The sequence below is a fragment of the Trachurus trachurus genome (assembly GCF_905171665.1).
Source record: "Trachurus trachurus genome assembly, chromosome: 4".
NCBI classification, from domain to species: Eukaryota; Metazoa; Chordata; class Actinopteri; order Carangiformes; family Carangidae; genus Trachurus; species Trachurus trachurus.
This window is the reverse complement of record NC_139898.1, coordinates 17,936,559-17,956,027: the sequence shown is the minus strand read 5'-3', so window position 1 is coordinate 17,956,027 and position 19,469 is coordinate 17,936,559. Positions and strand designations below refer to the sequence as shown.

The 19,469-nt window shown below is 44.2% G+C and overlaps 2 protein-coding genes across 3 annotated transcripts; one reads left to right on the top strand and one right to left on the bottom strand.

The window, feature by feature from the left end:
• The first annotated feature begins 3,524 nt into the window (after positions 1 to 3,524).
• Positions 3,525 to 10,304, top strand: tmem47 (transmembrane protein 47). The gene is made up of 3 exons (XM_083970608.1): positions 3,525 to 3,989; positions 8,305 to 8,445; positions 8,599 to 10,304. The coding sequence occupies exons 1-3, from the start codon at positions 3,764 to 3,766 to the stop codon at positions 8,775 to 8,777; spliced, it is 546 nt and encodes a 181-aa protein (XP_083826734.1). The 5' UTR covers positions 3,525 to 3,763; the 3' UTR covers positions 8,778 to 10,304.
• Positions 10,305 to 10,417: 113 nt separating this feature from the next.
• tab3 (TGF-beta activated kinase 1 (MAP3K7) binding protein 3) lies at positions 10,418 to 18,848 on the bottom strand. Of its 2 annotated transcripts, XM_083970606.1 has the most exons (7): positions 18,642 to 18,848; positions 17,700 to 17,871; positions 16,183 to 17,446; positions 15,255 to 15,415; positions 14,680 to 14,773; positions 11,758 to 11,841; positions 10,418 to 11,305 (listed from the first exon to the last, which is right to left on the bottom strand). In XM_083970606.1, the coding sequence occupies exons 2-7, from the start codon at positions 17,799 to 17,801 to the stop codon at positions 11,160 to 11,162; spliced, it is 1,851 nt and encodes a 616-aa protein (XP_083826732.1). In that variant the 5' UTR covers positions 17,802 to 17,871; positions 18,642 to 18,848; the 3' UTR covers positions 10,418 to 11,159. The 2 variants fall into 2 exon arrangements, with proteins under 2 accessions (XP_083826732.1, XP_083826733.1); XM_083970607.1 differs by lacking the exons at positions 10,418 to 11,305; positions 11,758 to 11,841 and adding an exon at positions 15,036 to 15,081 and having other exon boundaries at positions 14,719 to 14,773.
• Positions 18,849 to 19,469: the final 621 nt, after the last annotated feature.

Below are 19,469 nucleotides of genomic sequence, written 5' to 3'. Positions count from 1 at the left end.
TGGTTTCATAGAGATTTATTTCACCCATAATATCATGAAGAAATGTGACTTTAAATTTCACAGGATGCCGGGGTAGAATACATAACCTACAGAACTTTCAGGATGACGCCTTTGGTAAACACACTGGAACATATGCAACACAAAGAAGACCTCAATGACTTTCTACCTACATGCTGCAGGTAGCAGCACTGCTCCTGATACAACCAAAACACTCCTTTAATACTCTCTCACTCTCCCTCGAAATGGTCAGAGTGCACCTGCACTTACAGTTTGTGAAATGCTGACACATAACAGTGCTACACATATGATCCACACACACACTTTCAAAGCTGTCACTCAGTCAAATGGAAGAAATACAGCTGACAAAGCTATAAAGGCTTTTGCAAGATTTGCATTTGCCAAGTTGTAAAAAAAATTAAAAAAAAATAAAAACTACATCAGTGACCACAGCATCCTACTTACTGTAATGTATAGCCTAAGTATTCTTCTATAGAAAGATGTGAGTGTGTCCATTTGATCATCAGAAATCTTGGTGAGGGTGTCAATGACTTGAAATTGCTTCAACCTAATAAAATAAAACTTTGCAATCCTTCATCATCTAGAACTTATTGGCTAAGACCGGTGGACAACACATTTCGAACCATGCAGATCGGTAGTTTCCACACATCTCCATATCTGGATCCCACTAGGGCAAAGTCCTGATTCAAGTCATTGGGCGTTTTACTTACGCGTGGCGGTGACTGCAACCCCCACCCCCCCACCCCCTGCCTGTATTTTAATGTTTTGGTGTAGATGGGACGGTTCTGGCCGGGACTTGGTGTGTTTTCCCCAACCATTGACAGAAAAACTACCACTAAAATAGTGACTGGATGCCGTCAAGCTGGGAGGAATGGCAGATACACACTTACCAGCAAAGAAAGGCAAATACAGTCCGGATGAAGCACTACCCAGCCGCGATCGCCAGCAACAGGAAACTCAAGGGCAATGCCATGACGAGTAGGAGGCTCCACCTGGGCCCGCAGCGGCCTTCAGCATAGGCTACCGGGCCGGGTATGGGTTTGACGCTCTAGCGCTTCACTCGGACGATATTTTCTTTTCTTCCCTGGTAAGTGTGTATCTGCCATTTCTCCCGGCTTGACAGCATCCAGTCACTATCTTGGCGGTAGTAGCAAATAATCAAAGGAGAACTTTGAAGGCCGAAGTGGAGAAGGGATGAATGTAAACCGCAGTTGAACAGGAGCAGGGGGAGTGCCCAGTTGAGCTCAGGAGGAGGGGCCCAGTTTGAATGTTGTGTTTACAAACTGCAACGAACAAACCTACAGACCCTACCTTTAATCCTCCAATAAAATGTGTAGCATTATCTGATCTTTAAGATGAAACTCAACCTTGTTAAAATGCACTGATGCAGGACAGGTGTCTGTTCTCATTTGTGCAACTTTAAGATGTAGAGTTTGGAGTTATCTATTATTTAATTGATGAACATGACATATATTTATTGGCAGTACAGAATGTTTCCATGTTCAGTATCATCTGATTGTGAAAACAAGTCTCTCCCTGTGGCAATAAAGACTCCCTACCTGCTTTAATTTAGCTTTTTTTTTTCACTCTAATCAGCTGTGGTGCACTGCCAGCAGGTTATTGATGGTAGAGGAAGAGACAAGAGTCATCAATTTGTTTCCACACGATTTAACTTTTGCTTAATGTTCTGTGTCAATCAATTTGAACTCTCAGTCTCAGCAGTCACATCTTGTACCTCACACATGTGAGCATGTGCGTTCCTCAGCAGCAGTGTAACATTAACACTGATGAGGTTTGTTGCTTTGTGGTTAGTCCAGACTCTCTCTCTGTATGTGTGTGTGTGTTTCTTCTGTTTGTGCCCATCGAGTCTCTACTGATTACTATCTGTAATCATCAGTAATGATGTTGAAAGTCTTTGCCTCAAGAAACAGTTGACCTACACTCCTGTAGCTCAAAGACACACACACACAGACACAGATACACACACATACAGAGAGAGAAAGGACCTAGTGAGAGATGGGGAGTTATATAAACCTTAAAGAAGTAATACACATGTTTGGTTGTGATTGAAGAAACTGGTTTATTCATCAGAAGCCTGCTGTTTCTTTACAGTAATTCAATGATCCCACCAAATGTTTCAAATGAACTGACGAGAGCCTAACACACATATTGTAATTTTATTTAACTGTTACTCTGAAGTACATTTTCTTCAAAAAGTGTGTAGGTAGCCTACATTGTGCGTGTATGCATGTGTGTGTGTGTGTGTGTGTGTGTGTGTGTGTGTGTGTGTGTGTGTGTGTGTGTGTGTGTGTGTGTGTGTGTGTGTGTGTGTGTGTGTGTGTGTGTGTGTGTGTGTGTGTGTGTGTGTGTAATCAATATGGATTCATTCTGAGATTCTTCCCTAAGGAAAAAGAATTAGCCAAGTTCAATTAGGAAAAAAATGAGCAGTGTAAGCTTCCCTCAGCTCAGTGTGTGTGTGTGTGTGTGTGTGTGTGTGTGTGTGTGTGCGTGAAAAGCAGAAATGGGGTGTTAAACAAAGTGTAACCTGAAGAGACAGCAGAGAAAGAGGAGTACAGTTAAGTGTGTCATAAGAAAAGCAATCAAAACCACTAAAACTTATTTTCCCCACACTGGATGTAAGTTAAGTGGCTGCAGTTTTCTGCATAAATTTGACATTTCTCCCCAAGAGTACAGCAGCAAAACCTCTAACAACGCATCTTCACCACAATTTTCCATTACATTTTAAAGATGGTCACACTCTGTCTGACACACTCACACTGTGCATGAAGCCTTGAAATAAAAAAGAAGGTTCCGACAAACCATAATGAAACGTTTATGCAGATTTTATCCATTGTACATTTTTTTGTTTTAATACACCTTTTGAGTGAAGTCAGTTACATGACAATGTTTTTTTTATTATATTTTTTATATTCTCATTTTTCTATAGCTGCTATTGATAACTTTTTCAGATAAATAGCCCACATAGTTAAACATAGTTTAAAATATGTGTATTACAATTTAGCAAATAAATGTAACTACACAGTATTAACAAATGTAGGCTATGTATAACATAATATTGATCATACCACAAAATAAGCAATTCTGCTGCATATTTAATACTTCTACTATTTTGACACTGAGTAAATGTTATTGATCTGTGGCCACTTTTATTTTTAAAAAATGTGAATGCAAGAGTTTTACTTGCAGTAGCCTAGTCTATCTTGGAACTGTTTTCTACAGTGTGACAAGTATCTCGCCCCATCAGGCTGTTGATCGGTGAGAATGATTAAAACACCACCCATCCATGGAAAGCTACGCAGCTCACTTCAAGTCCCACATTGTTCTTGCCCTGTCATCTGTGAACATGAGGAGAACTAGAGAGAGGGAGAGAGATGCTGTGTAGTTGGCAGCAGTCGTAGGCACTAGGACCCAGCAGGTGCAGCAGCCTCATGTTATTTCAGTGATGTGCAGCTCGCTCCCAGTCAGCAGAGCGCTGGGACCACGGCGGCAGCAGCAGCAGCGTCCTCCAGACTCAGGACGCGCAGCGAGCAGCGAGTCCCCATCCTGCTATAGCACGGGGACGGGCAGGGGGGACTAGCATAACTTCTGCCCACTCGTTTTGTAAACTTTAGGAACGGCACGTATCCCACGTTGAAGACACACGTGTTTCTCTTCTTTTTGTGTTTTTTCCCCTTCTCCTTTGAGTTTATTTTTTTTTAAATGAGTGAGCTACTTTAGATCGGCGATGGCTTCATCCGTCAGCGGCGCAGAGGAGGTCCGGGTGTCGGCGTTGACGCCCCTAAAGTTGGTGGGACTGGTGTGCGTCTTTCTCGCGCTCTGCCTGGATGTCGGCGCCATGGTGAGCCCGGCGTGGGTCACGGCAGACGACCAGTACTACTTGTCTCTGTGGGTGTCCTGTTGGAAGCCCACCAGCTCCGTGGAGTGGTCCTGCAACAGCACGCTGACCACGGGTGAGGGAGACACACACGCCTGTAGCCCAGACACACACACCACTGATGGGGTGGTGATGGTGATGATGGTGATGATGATGATGCGCCACCATGTTGTTTGGAACTTTTACACCGGGTGGGTGTTGTAGTTTCAGGGATGTTTGCACCCTCCGAAATGGCAGAATTATGGGGTGCAGACAGACACCCACATTCATATTCAAATGAAAGTCATGATGCACCGCGCGCAGGGATAACAAAGGGTCCCAGCAGACGGGGCGCTTTCTGAACCAATCTATTCTGTGGGTGAGAATTATAAAACACCACCCTCGAGAGTGCTAAATGTTAATTACTTTATAATTAGCTATTGCCTGGTTAATTTAAACTGCAGAAGGTTCCTACATGAAATAAGGCAGAGAACAATGGGGTGCACATTACTGTTTTCGAAGTGAGTCTGATTGATATTAAAGGACTTACCTTTGATTTTTTTTTCTTTTTTTTATCTGGCTAGTTAAGTTTTTCCTTTACACATTCGCCCAGTGCGACACTGAAAGATGTGGGAATTTCGCCTCGCCAGGAGCGGTCCAGCTGGGGTTTCATTTGGCCTTTTGTTGCGCACAAAATGAGCCTTTGTGTGGGTTTCTTCACCGGCCAAGGAGCGAGGGCAACTCAGAGCAGAGAACTCCCCAGAGATCCAGATGCCTGGAGATTAGTAACCAGGGAAACAAGTGAAGCACTCCAGAAATGCTGATTTTCTCTATTAAGGAAACTTCTGTTATGGAGTCCCCATTAGGCTTGTTTTCATATTTCCATCACAGCTGGTCATTCAGGGAGAGGGGTAAAAGAAAGAAAGAACTGGTATCGCTATAAACAGAATGAACAACAATCAATCATGATTTCAGGAAATGCCTTAACCTGACAACCATAAATTTGATCTAAAACAATTTAATGCTAATTGGTTTTATTGCAACTGATCCACCTCTGGCAGGCCTCAGTTTGTGGTATTGGGATGTGGTGTTGGATTGTAAGGTGCACAAAATAAATAACAAACACATGTCAAGATACAATCAATGTCCAATACAAACACCACAATAAATAACCTTGTAAATCGCCAAATAACTCGGAAAAACTAAAAGTTCTGGACTTTTATCAGGCTTTTTTTTAAGTAGGGTTGCATGACTGTATTATTATTATTTTGTGCTTTTAACCTAAAAGTTGTCTGAACTATTCTGCAACTAAAGAGGACTTAACCTGCACTTTGTCCCTGAGCTTAGGCTATTGTTTGTGTGGGTATCTGTGTGCTCCCATTGTGTGTGTATATATTTATATATTTAGCCACCTCTGACCTTCTCCTGTGTTCTTTGTGGTGATTGGTGTTTGTGTTGGTCTGACAAAATGTTTTCTTTCTGACTGAGAGATGAGTAACTGTGGGTCATGCTGGCCCCCGTCCTCCTCTGTCAGCGCAGACAAAGTGCACTTTGCTGCTTTATAAAGACATGCAGTCTCCGTGTCAGCTCTCAACTCTCAGCAGTAGCATACCACAGTAAATGCACACAGCAAACTGCCCATTTCCCCGGGCCTGTGCTTGGCTAGGCTTATTGATTTGAATCCCAGTAATCAGTTTCTACTCCCCTCCTCACGTCAGCCCCCCAATATTTCCTCAGTGTCATGCTCTGGGCATTAAATAAATCCTGTTAGTCTGAAACACCAGCTGGCTGCTCAGATGTTTTGGGCTTGTACAGCAAGGCTGTGTGTGTCTGTGTGTCTGGGAAAACAAAATAACATTCAGTGTGAATTAGAAAGTAAACATAAGATATTGTCTTGTTACAGGTTTGTGGAGTGTTAAACAAATACAGACAAGTATCTCTTTCTGTTCTCTCTCTCTCACACACACACATACTTGTGCAAGGGGGTCAGGGGTAAAGTATAAAAGACACAGCGGCGATACAGAACTAGGAATGTGGAACGGTCGTGCAAGAGCAATGTGTGTCGATGCCGGGTCGGTGTGAGATGAGGGGACAAATGTGGAACCAGTGTGTGAGGAAGTCCAGCTCTATCACACTCAGTGATGGCAAAGTATATTAATAACTTAATATGTTACAGATCCCATAATTGGGTGATTTCCCATTCCCAGTGAGGGAGCTCACGGTACAGTGTGGGCCACGTAGGGCTGGTTTGGGTTCAGTGTCTGTGGGCTGTTGAACCAGGAGCCTCTGGTTCAAGTTCTTCCCCACTACCTACACTTCTCCATCCTGCTGCCCTGAGCCAGTGACTGTGAGTGTGTGTGACAGCCAGAGAGATACTGGAGGCTCTTCTGTGACACAAATCTTCCCACCATTGTCTCAGACAAAGAAACTGAAATGGGGCCCTGAAGGATTTTTTCGATTAACACTTCAGCAGCCCCTGACATGCACACGGGGGACTATAATTAATGCTCAGATTGGATCTTGTGTACTGTATCTCCTTTTCCATCTGTCATCACGCGGGGGCTCAGATTAATAGTTTGGCGCTTCCTGCTCTTCGAAGCCTTTGAGCACTCCGACTCTGGCTGTGTTTCTTGCACCGAGTACACAGGGTGTGTTCCAAATCGGAGATGAGATGACTTTCTGCATCCTCCTGTTTCATGGGTGCACTGATAAGGCTTTTTTGGTTGCACAGACTGTCAGGGCTGAAGGCACCAAACTGACCTAGAGAGGAATATCTCACCGACTATTTGCTTTGACAGCTGCAGGTCGCGTCGCCGTGGCCCTCTTCCTGAGAGGCAGACAGTGAGGCAGTGGCAGGGAACGTCGAGGGGTCAGTCTTGAAGGGGGCTCTCATGTTGTGCAAGCTGGGAGGCTGGAGGGAATGGGTGCTCTGCTTTTTGTGGGCTTGTTCCAACATCCTGTGGTGACAGGGCCCATTTTTAAACTCTAAATCCTGATCCATATTTGGTCAAAAGTAGTTGATGTTTGTTTTTATTTGAGCTGCTTGGCCCCTGGAATAAAGTTTCCCTCCAACACGAGTGGGAACTGTATTTTAAGCAGCTTATGCTCCGTCACTTTCTCCCCGCTGGTGAATGTTTTAATGATTTTCTGCCTCAATGGAGAGGAAATATTCTTGGCAATTCTTAATCTTTTTTTTTTATTTCCCTGGCTCCATAATAAACAATACCATGTATACTCGCTAAAAAAACAAAAATACACAAAACATATTCAAACTGAAGACTGTCAATGTTAACTTCTCCACCCACTGTAATATTGGATCACTTATGTAGTGCCCAATCCCCTTTATGCTTTGATGTTGTTTATTTTTTTCCCTCCCACTGCACTTTAAATGATTTCCTCCTGTGTAATCAAATGCTTCATCATAATATCCCCTGCCTGTTTACATGTAGACCTCCTGCTTCCTTGAGGACACAGCAGCCACAAAACAGGGCCTTAATCTTCAAACAATATCATAAAGTGTGTCTCTCAACAGCCCTTATTTTACGTACTCTAATTACGTCTGTCGATTGTCAGTGTTTGTATAGATTGCACAAAGCAAATGAAAATATCTTTTAGTTTTTATTTTTGTTTTCCACTCCAACAAAGGGCATAGTATTAGGAAGCAAGACTGACAGTATTTTTTTTTGTTTTGTTTTTTGTTCCAGTGGAGTGTTTTTGGAGTAAATCTGAATGAAATGCTGAGAATGCTGCTGAGCTGGCATCAGCCAAGAGGGAGGGATACTCATTATCTGAGTCACCTCACAGAATCACTTTGTCTTTCTGCTGCATTGGGATCCATTACCGAGCTGGTGAAATCAAGAGCGTGGCCAAGCGTACCCGCGTTTTGTTTGTTCCTCGTCATCAGGCCCAGCAAAAGTGCTGCGCTCCGTTTGCGAGGGTGGTTAGGTTATCTATCTGCTGCTGCATGATTCACATTCTTCTCCTTTTTCTTCTTTTCCTGCCACTGGCCTGCCGGTGGATCCCCAGCAGCTCACATCAAAAACATTCAGAGCCACGGCCATAGCTTCTCAGAATATGCACGCCGGGGAGCTGTCTCAGCCCCCGAACCACAAATAGTTTGTGTTTACTCTGCGGTAATTTATTTTTCTCTTGTGTGAGATTGAGCATGGCAGGGTGTTACTGTGGCTCACCAATATGGTCTGTGACCCACTCTGCTGCCTCTCTCTTTTTTTTTCCCCTTTTATCCCTCCTCATATATCTCTCCACTTTTCTCGTGCTGTCAACGGCGCAGACACAGCTCTCCAGAGTAACCTCGTTTTAGCTACCTATGTCACGCTCTATCTCAGAGTGATTTCATGCCCCCCCCCCTCCTCCTCTCTGTCCTTGTGTGTGTGTGTGTGTGTTTGTCTCAGACTGGCAGATAGCCACGCTGGCCTTGCTGTTGGGGGGGGCAGTGCTCACCCTGCTCTCCTTCCTCGTGGCACTCGTGTCCCTGTGCTTCAGCTCCAGAAGTCGCTGCTACAAGCCCGTTGCCGTAATGCTGTTCTCTGCAGGTACGTAAAGCATCCTTTTTGAAGAAAAAACACAAAGAATAGTTAAAGCATGATCCAAAAACATAAAGTAAAGACTATTATAAACTGTTCATTTATTTCTTTTTTCTTTTTTACATGAGTACCTTCTCTCTTTTCCCTTTTTCCCCTTTACAGTGGTGCTACAGGTTTGCAGCTTGGTCCTGTTCCCCATTAAGTTCATAGAGACGGTCAGCCTGAGGGTGTACCACGAGTTTAACTGGGGCTACGGCCTGGCCTGGGGATCCACCATCTTCTCTTTCGGAGGCGCCATCCTTTATTGCCTCAACCCGAAGAACTACGAAGATTACTACTAAAATATGTGAAGCAAGAGGAGAAACCAGGACTCTCTTGTTTCACCAGTCTCCTTCTCAGTTATAGGAACTCTCTGTTTGTTACACAGTGCACAACCACAGACTAGAAAAATAGCAAAAACAAACGCTTACTCTTAGTTTCAGAGCTAGAAACAAGCTCCTCCATTTGATACTGTGAACTTATTGTCTCAAAGACTATCCTCACTTTATTGGACTGAGGCCACATGCTCTCTTAGGGGGCTTTGGCAGAAAACCCTGACTGTGAAAAAGAAATCTAAAACCAGACCGTTTACTTTGGGAGAGAATGTCACCATTCAGATAAAGCTGCGTCCCCTTTAAGTGGAACTCCAGTAGGTCTTAGATTTGGCCTGGAAATCTGGAGGGAACAGATGGATTCACTGACCCCATACCAGGACGAATTGGTGGACTAATTAACCAATCAGAGCAGAGGAGGCAGAGGAATGAGGTAAACTCGGGCCAATCAGGGAATTAACAACTCCAGGCAGGAAAACGTCTTCTTGAAGTCATATCCCGAGAATGACACAGTGAGGAAGACAGGGCACACCTAAGGAAATGCAACATGAGAAACATGGCCTAGTCTTCTTCCTCCAGTAGAGTATAATAGATGAGTCAAAACATGTCATGAAGCTCCAATGGACTGGCTTTATTTTCTCCTGCCTTGTTTGGGTCTATTTAAAGGGTCAGCTACCATAAGACAGTAAAAAAAAAACTCCCCACAAGCACCTTCCAAATCATGTCAGACTGGTGAGAGAAGCATTTACTGGAAAATGAACAGCAGAGTCTGTCACGTGTAAATAGTGGTAAAAGCTTTGGCCAATAATGTAAGCCTGCAGCATAACCCGTTATACCGGCTTTTTGATAAAATTGTTGTATTATATGTAAGTATGTGCAGTAAGCACAGTAAAGTGATGTTCATTCCAAGCAGGCCAGTGGGAAGGAAGATGGCAAATGACCATGTCCGCCGAGTGTGTGTGTGCATGTCTGCATGACCGCATCACACGACGTGCTCACACACCTCCCCATGTGATGCCTCCTTATCTTCCCGCTCTGCAGGAATGGGAATGCTCTCAGTAGCCTAGGCACCATAAAAAATACAAAGATTTGCAGACGGGGAAAGTCTGTAGAAGAAAAATCAGTGTAGTTAATGCAAAAGTCAGTATATTTAGTTTTGCATCTAAGTTAAGGTGACTGACACAGCGCTTAAAGGAACTGCCAAAGTGCAATGTGCTGTGGGTGAGTAGTATTAAAGAGGACTTCAGTATCAGTTAAGCTGTAACTGGAAAGTTTCAAATCTGAAGGAGGACAGTGCAGCCATGGGAGTCAAGACCCACGGGTGCAGAAGACCCACACCGATCTGCTCTGGTAACGCACATCCTCACAAACTTCATTCACGGTGGTCAAAAACTACAATTCCCTCTTCCAACATTAGTGAAAGTGAGTGTTTTTGCATGCCACTACAATCTGCTGCTGTATTTCCACTGGTTTGATTACTAATATAATAAACATTTACTGTGCAAAAACATGTGTGTTTGGTTCATCTGGGAAACAGGAGCATATGGGAGTTGTGACAAATCATGCGCACATGCTAGCTGTGCCTGGTCAAGTCACATAGAATCAGCTCCTTTATTAAGTACAGCAAGTTGAGGCATTTGCACAGGAAATCAACATCTTTTTTTGAACACATAATACAGGGTGGCATATATGCATAAAAGTACCAGGAATATACTTGTATGCAAGTCTCTTTAGTGTTCTTCTTTCAGTGAAATGAGCTCTAATACAGAGCCAGATACAGTGTACAGTCTACATTTTGCATTAGTCAGAACTCATATACCATTGCTTTCACTGTTCCACTGTCAGAGAGGGAGTTACGGGTCCTAGGTTAAAGTGGAAGTTCCTCCGTTTTCATTTCAGGAACGGGCACAGTTGTGTAAACAGGGCAGTCTCTCGTTCTGCGTGGAATGTTCGCTAGGTATACCGCAGCTCCTCCTCTTCCTCCTCCTCAAACCTCAGTTGCTTTGACCTTTCTGAAGCCCCGTCCCAACCACTGCCAGAGTCGCAGCATGTCACTCCCTCTTTTATACATTTGACATGAAAAAAGTTTCCAACTGTCCAGAAAAAGATTCATCATCCGCCAACAGAAACAAGGGTCAAAGTGCACAGGAGTAGTGGATGGGAGCAGGACAGGTGGGCAGAGAGGGATAGTGGCTCTTCCTCAGCAGGTAAGAGGGGCTTATATATTGATTGACAAGGGAAGACCTCTAGACAGATTCTGCAGATTCTGGAGGGGTGTGGCATATAGTATCCAAGGATTGGCAGGGGATGGGGCAAGGGGGGGTGGGTGGGCAATACAGCACAGCGCTAAGCTCAGGTGTAGCGCGGCATCTCGCACTGTTCACAGCGGTTGAGTGCAGGGTGGTTGAGGAAGGTGCAGCTTTCACAGTTCCACTGGGCGCCTTCAAAGTCCTCATCCCTTTGAGGCCCCGGCACTGGCTTGGAGCTCTGCTCCCCTTCTGACAAAAACACAAAAAAGCAGTACATGAAAAGTTTATTTGTGCACTAAAGAGCATAACACAACAACAATTTAAGTGTCATCAACTCAGGGCTGGAATTAACCATGGCTGTCACTCAACAAACATGTGTGAGGCATGCATTCAAGCATCAGCTATTCAAGTATGAATCTGGATAGACATGTGCATTCACTTAACAGCAAGGTTTCTCATCTAGTTTCCATGCCAACAGATTTGTGGAGGCCAACACAGACCAAAGTCAGTTAAGCTTTTATTCTTGGTTTTCAAACAAAAATGTCCCCAAATCTTCAATGTGCTGGAACTGAAATCTGAATCTTGGCAACAGTATTAACATTGACTCCCACCATGTAGAACATGTATTTTCCCCTCTTTGCACATCCTCATGATAACATCTCACTACTTTTTATGCCTTGAAAATGGCTTCGGACAATCACCTTTCCTTCCAGGCTTAGGCGGCACAACCGGACCAGGCTCGATGTTGTCATAGAAGTTGTTGATTGCTTTTGGGTCAAACTTCCCTGTGGAGGAAAGCAGAAATCAGATACTGCAAGTTTGTTTAGAAGTGCCCATCCCAGCCAGAGATCCAGCTACTCTCCCCGGACCTCCTGGCTCACTGTTGTGTTCAGAAAAAACACAACAGCAGCCTCCTCATTCACTGTCACGCACATGACCGAGACAAAAAACAGATCACACTGTCTTGAGTCAAAAAAGCTGAGCATGTTCAATATTTACAGCAGCATAATTTAACATCCTCTGGCTACACACTGCAGTATATTGGCCCATCAAAGTTATAAAAGTGTGTACACACATTCCTGTTAAACACATTTAACTGGAAAAACCTAATTCTAGCGTTTACCTCAAGATCGGCATGACAGGGGGATAAATAAAACAACTGTTGCAGGAGTAACTTTCCAGACTTGTAAAACCCTGTCTGATAGTGTTGTTAACTGCTGTCAAATGCTCTGGCATCCAAAAATGTAAAGTTCCATTACTCAAACTGGCTGTCCTGCATTGTATTTAATTATCTCACTGGCACCTTGTGTAACACCCCTTAACAAACTCAGCACTTCTTGTGCTTTTTCTCCCCAGTGCTTAATATGATCTGAACAGCCACTAGGGCGATCACTGATACCAGAGTCAATAGCTGAAGCACAGTTCATACATTTACAGGATTTTCCCAGGAGGTGGCACACCTTGTATGTTCTATGCTTGACATGAGAGACACTGTTTTACAGGTTAACCTAAGTATAAAATAAGACAGTTAACCCTTTCTTGTGTGATTTTTTTACAAATATAATTTATGAAACAGTTATCAAACTTAGATAATTAATATAGTTTTAGCACTAAAGAGAAACATAGGCCAGATACAAGCTTTCACTCTGATGCATGATGAAAATTTTTGCAAGCAAAGTTGTCTCTGTGAAAAAGCTGTCAGATACCGTATATAAAGGTGTGCCTCTGGAAATATTTTAATTGCCAACCACCATTGCATCATGTTGTGACAAAGGACAACTCTCTGTGTCTTGGGATGGGTCCACTAGGTTGGAGTACAGTCCCCTGACACATGGGCCCAGCACGCTCTCATGTGCACCTCAACTGACGGAAAACTCGAAAATTACTCAAGACAAGCACCATTAGGCTACTGTACTTTACAATACTGTGCAACAAAAAGTAAACAGCCAATGGGTGAATAACCAAACCTGTTAAACCAGTTAAGTTAAGAGCCAATTGTTAGGAAGAGGCTGAAACGAAGGCCTGTATGTCGTCTAACCGATCATCTTAGTCTCCCACTAATCTGAAAATGTGGCAACTTCTTGTTCAGTGAGCTTTAGGCTGAGACAAAGCAGCATCTGCTTCCACAAGCAGCAGAGGGAGGAGGGCGGTCGATTGGAGAAAGGACTAATACTGACTGGAGCCTGCCTTCATCATTCTCTCCAAACTTCACAAAGTATTCTGATCTCAGATATATTATTTACTTACTGACGTTTCACATTTGTTTCCAGTGAGACACTGAGTTTGTAGAGACTTTTCTGTCACTGCTCTAGAAACTGTATTTAGTTATTTTTATGACATAGCAGATGTAATCCTGTTCTGAATTTAGACTACAGGCTGTTGGCAAACTAATTTTCATTTTTATATGCAAATTGGTCAGTAAGACAAAGTCATTTTATTGTTCACAGCTTGCAATAGTTGTTAGACATGAAGCTGGCTAATGTAGACAGCAGAAGACTTTATACTCATTCTGTCTGATTTAAATGATGGTGAACAACCCTATTTGCACATCTGTGCAGTTAAAGCCATTGGAGCACTGGAAACATTTCTCACTCCTAACTTTCACCAAAGTTAGTTAGTTACACAGCTAGTTTGTCTCAAATTTTTAAAGTTGATCACAGCACGTTCCCAGTCTGACCATCGCATTTCGAAACACCAGACTTGAACTAGTTATATGAAAGGGATTATTACCTGACCAGAAGAAAAATACTGGATATAAACAAACACACACTGAGGCAAGCTGATTCAGACAGTGAGCATAACCCTTCATTAACTAAATATAAAATGCAATTCTTGCTCATGTATTTGTAAAATAGACAAATAAATGAATTCTAATAATACTGTCCTATACATTTTCATGAGATTTTTTTTAAATCCAAAATATCAAGATTGGTACCAGTCTGAAAAATCCAGTGCTATTTGGTCAGAAATATGCTATCCCAGCTATGAATCCTGACATGGCAGCATCAAACTGTGGGGATGCTTCTCTATAGCACGCCCTCCAAGGCTTGTTAAGGTAGAAGGTCAGATAAACACAGCGAAATCCAAATAAATCCTGGAGGAAGCCCTGCTGCCATGTGCATGAGAACCGTGACTTGGGAGAAGATTTGTTTTTCAAAAAGACCACAGGCCACATGTTGAGTGGCACTGGGCTAATTGCAAGCAAATTGGTCACACTCTGGAGCCTACTGCCAGTTACAGCGTTTCAGCTTCCAACATCAGCACTCCAGGTGAAGAGATAAAGCATTGCAAATTATTTCCACAGTGTGGTCAGAGGCAATTTGAGGCTGTACTGTTACCAATTACGTAATCAACACGGTTCATGTGCTGGCTTAACGCTGTGCACCGACACAGTGAGGGTCAACCGTGGATCAGCCTGCGTCCTGTCACAGACCGGTCAAGTTAGAATTCTGCATCTGTATGCAGCGAGATGGAGCCTCATCCATCACTTTGGATCCAACTCTATCTGCTTCTGGGCTTGGCTCTTTCAAGATCAATGCTTTCAAATAAATCAGAGGAACACTTCAAAGGTTTGTGTAGGAATGTGCATTTCTGTGTGTTCATGGGTGTGTGTGTATGTATACCTCTAGACTGCAGTAGATCCGTCTCCTTCAGGGTACAGTCGATATCAATCTGAAGCTGTCTGTTCAGACTCCGCAATCGGGTCATCTCTTCAGGCTGCAGTCAGTGCAAACACACAACCCAGTTAGATTACACAAAAACAGACCACCAAACATTCCCCTCTGCCCTTTTCATATGTCCTACTAGTAAGAAATCGCTAACCCCTAACCCTTCAATAATGAAACTTGCTTTGTTATTACATTTGTTACTGCATTTCCCCTGCACCTGAACTTTAAAATTTGATTATTCATAATGTTGACTTTAATCCTTTTCTACTTTTTGAAATGGCTGAGAGGTCCAAAGGCTGATGCAAACTCACAATGTCAACTGCAATGTACCTGCTAGGCCCTCTCGAGCCTCCATGACTATAAAGATAAAGACAGAGACTAAAATATTCTCCCGAACCGATAAAAGCATTCATCAATCCACAGTGTGTGGTCATCTGAAATGTATGAAAAGATCTGTGGTGACATAACATTTGCAAATGTGTAACTTCCAACACTGTACTGGTGAGTCCATGTACGTGCTCAGTACTTACTCTGGGTATAAGACTGGTTGAATTGACTCGTCGAAAGCGCCTTTGAAGGGCGTCATATTCCATGTTGTTGACATCAGCCTTGAGCTGCTCTAGTTTCTGCTTCTCCAGCATCAACTCCTTCATTAGACGCTCCATCCTGGCCCGCTGGTGAAGCAGGAGGGCTGGAGGGAAACACACCAACAAAAATCAATTTACAAACCACTGACATTAAGGCGGACAAGCTGCGCCAACTAATAAACAGCTGATGGAAAATACCAACAGGCAAGAACACAGACAGATCTTGAAAGAATAAACTTCCATTGTGTCTGTCTCAGAAATTCTTGCAGTAACCACTTAAATAATATGCAGCAGACGACAACAAATAGTTACAGAGGACAGACAGAGCAGTCACGCAGACTACATAATTTATATGGCTGAGGGAAGAGTCCCAAATATAGCAAATAACACCAAAATAGCAGGTAAATGTCACAAAATGATGACCTCTTATTCACCATTATCTGTATGTTTCAAATAAAAACTTGCAAGTTTAAGTTGTTAAGTTCCAATTACAGCAGCAACACTGTATCCAAGTCCAGCATTAAAACATGTGGTTTACAACTGAGAAACAGTTACAGTGAAAACTGTACATACTTGTGACAAAGAGATAGATATAACAAGCAACAACAACACCCAACTGGAATGAAAAAAGGATGCTGCACTTAAAATACCAAGATACAATATGATCACTTTCTGAGATAAAACAACTCTGTTCAATAAAGGTTTCATGAACACCAAGTCAAAGTCAAATCTCCTCTCAAATGAAATCAATCAGCTTTCTTCTGACTAAATGCTGGCCAACTCTAGCTTGAGTCTCCACAGCCCCAAACACACATCAAACATCAAACGTCAAATGAAGGGTTATAGAAAAAACAAAACAGGAAAGCCTTACCTTGTGTGTAGGCGTAGTCATCAGACCCTGAGCTTGAACGTCGGGGCATTTGGTGAAACTGACTTGCAATATTCACTGGTAGAGCCGAGATCGGCAAAATGGGTGGAGGGGCAGCGCTGTGTTCCCCTTGGTCCACTAAGTTGAGAAGAGACTCTGCTTCAGCCACGGGGGGCGAGCTGGGCGGCTTCTGGGCCTGACCTCCGGGGGACACTTTGATTTTGAAAGTGTAGGCCGACTGGCCCGGTTGAGGCGAGGAGGCGGGCCGAGGCCTCGTGGCGCCCTGGTGCTGCAGGTACATGCCGGGGTGAAAGGCCGCGGCGCCTGGAGGTCCGCTCATAGAGATGCCTCTCGAAGGGGAGCTGGGCGAGGGGCTGGACGGCATGTAGAGCGTTCCCTGGGGGTGAGGGGTGTGCACGGGGGAGTTGCTGCGTGGTCGTGGACCCTCCAGGGTAATTTCTATCTGGTTCTTGAGGGAACCTTTTGTGTGGTAGGGCCTGTAGACGGCCGGCTGCTGCTGGGGCTGTTGCTGGTGATGGTAGGGCATGCTGGGGACTGTCGGGGAGCTGATAGGGAGGAAGACATATTGCTGGTGCTGGGGTTGTGGCTGGGACTGCTGTTGGGGTTGTTGCTGGGGCTGGACCTGATGCTGTGGGGAGCTGTAAGGCGAGCCATACGTGGGAGTACTATAGGGGGACTGCTGATGCTGATAAACAGCCGCTCCTGAGGACGACCAAGGCGCTGGCTGTGGGCTTTGGGAGGGCGAGGGTCGAATATACAGGGTGGTGTTGGGGCTGTTAACGTAGTGCCCGGGGGGAATCTGCAGAGCCTGTGGGACACTGGGTATACTTTGTGAAAGCGTGACTGTTATAGGGTTCATAGTATAACGTGGGACAGGGGCGTATGTTGGAGACATGCCCTGCATCGAGGGTGGAGGTGTGGGAGTGCTGGCCGAGCGGCTCTGTTCGTTCATGAAGAATGGATTGTAACCCGGGGAGGGGGCCATAGTGGCAGGGGCAGACAGGGGCTCAGGGTAGCTGGGCCGCTGGGGGTCAATGTGACTGTCACTCGTGCTGTGCACTAGAGAGCGGCCTGTTGCACCTCCATTTGCCTTGCTCGCTTCTGAGCCTTGGTAGCCCAGGCTAATGTGTAGCATGTGGTTTCGGCTCAGTCGTCCCTCCTCTGGACTGTGATGAAACTCTCCATACAGGTATCGGTGACTCTCCTGGGCCAGCAGGTGGCAGCAGAGATCCAGGTTGTTGTTGTTCTGAGACAGAAAGAGAGAGGTCTCAGGCATGCGGTTTGGATCCGTGGGGGTGTGCAAGCGCTCATCTTGCTTCTTTTACTGTCCAATGTACATTATAAAGGATAATACTAATAGAGCAGTGCATAATAGCAGGATATCATACAATAAAACAACCTTCTACACAAGTCATTACCACACTGTGACAATTTTATGACAATCTCTTGAGACCTTTTTGAGCATTTGCTGGAATACACGTGTTTATGTGTGAGGATACCTGCAGAAGGTATTGTGACACTACTCCCTCTGGGATCTCTGGAAAACGCTGCTTGAGGTCCTGCAGGATGTGGTAGTCGAGCTGAGCGCCTCCCTGCGCCATCCTGAGCCAACACAGAGACTCAGCGAGCCCAAAGCTGCAGTTGCGGAAATACCCGATCTCGTCTCATCCCCTGAAGGTGGCACACAGACGACAGACAAATCTTTTTTTTAACAAAAATAACTCAAACGCCAGGGAGGAGGAATAATCCTACTGGCACTGCTGGCCCTGCAAAATGTCTCTCTCTCTCACATACACACACACCCTTATGTGTCAGCACTAATTCTGACGAAGATTTCAATGAAGTAGTCTTCGTGAGACTGAAGTCAACCTGAGTTTTCAGAAGGAGCACACATTTTTTTTAACGTGAGAGGCGAAAAAGCCGACAATAGATGCATTGCACACACAGAGAGAAAATACGCCAGCGTCACTGGTATTCATTGACATTAGCAGACGGCTGCTACAGTAGCAAGGTGCCTGTCAGTCTGTTGTTGTTTGTTTAGCCTCAGACTGTTGCACCGAGCAACGACGACATACCATCGCTAGCTAGCAGGCTAGTTACCAGCAGCATCTGTTAGCCTCCGTGCATCACTCAAACAAACAATCAAACAAAACACGCCGGTGTCCTGAGAGGCCACTACAGCAAACAACATAAACCACCGCTGGGAGATGGTCCAATGTCACCTGTGACTAATTCAGCAACACAATCCCGCAGTTAAACAAGTTTAAACAAGATTAACTCAGTACGTCGCTAACGCTAGCCGTAGCTCGGTGCTGTTGGCTGGTCAGCAGCTGTCACCAGCCTGGGTGTTGATGGATTAGCTACTGGCTAGCCCTGCTAAAGTCGGCGAGCTATAATGTTAGCGCGAACCTTTTTGATGATAATAATTTTAAAAAACTCACCGCATGTTAAGCGTCCCCCTCATGGCTCAGAGCCCGGCTGAGTGCCGTCATGGAGAGTTGAGAGATGTTTCTGAAACGGCACGCCGACGTTTGTCAATTATTTTGTTGTGGCTGTAGCTACAACTTGTAGTTTCGCATTCCAGCTCCAGGCCCCCGCCGCGGAACTAACGTTACTACTGCGCACACACACACGCACACACACACATACACACAGGTTGTCTATCGCGATAATGTCAGATTTTCCCGGACCAGGAAGTTGTTCAAATCGGCCCGATTGACGCTGCTGTGCGTGTCTGCCGTGCCTCTATGACAAAAACGTGAGACTGAAATCCATTCAGTTTTTACTTGAGTTTTTTTTTTTTTACTCAATGGCCACAAATATCCCCATGAAAATTCTTAAAATACTGTGTGACTCTACGAATTAGAAAATGTGTTTTCTCAATATGACAAGTGTTATTAGGGAACCAATTGAAACACAATAGACCTTTCTTAGACAATAAAATATTAGGCTATACACTTGCACACAGCCAATTGATATTCATCCCTCACTCAATGCTTTCTTAAATGTGTTGAGCATATTTGTATAGGGTGTCCCCTAGTTTTTCAAACTTTTTTATATTTCAGTTCAATTCATTCTTTATTTCAGAGCCAAGGGAATCCATATCACAATAAAAAGCAATAAAAAAAGAGACAGAATAAGAATAAAAAAGATTTATACACACAATCTTTTCAGATATTTTTTAATTAAGACACTGTAGCGCTACAGAGGCTAAGCTTGTTATATCATTACCATAAGATGTTTAGGTATGAAAGAGCATGTCAGAAATA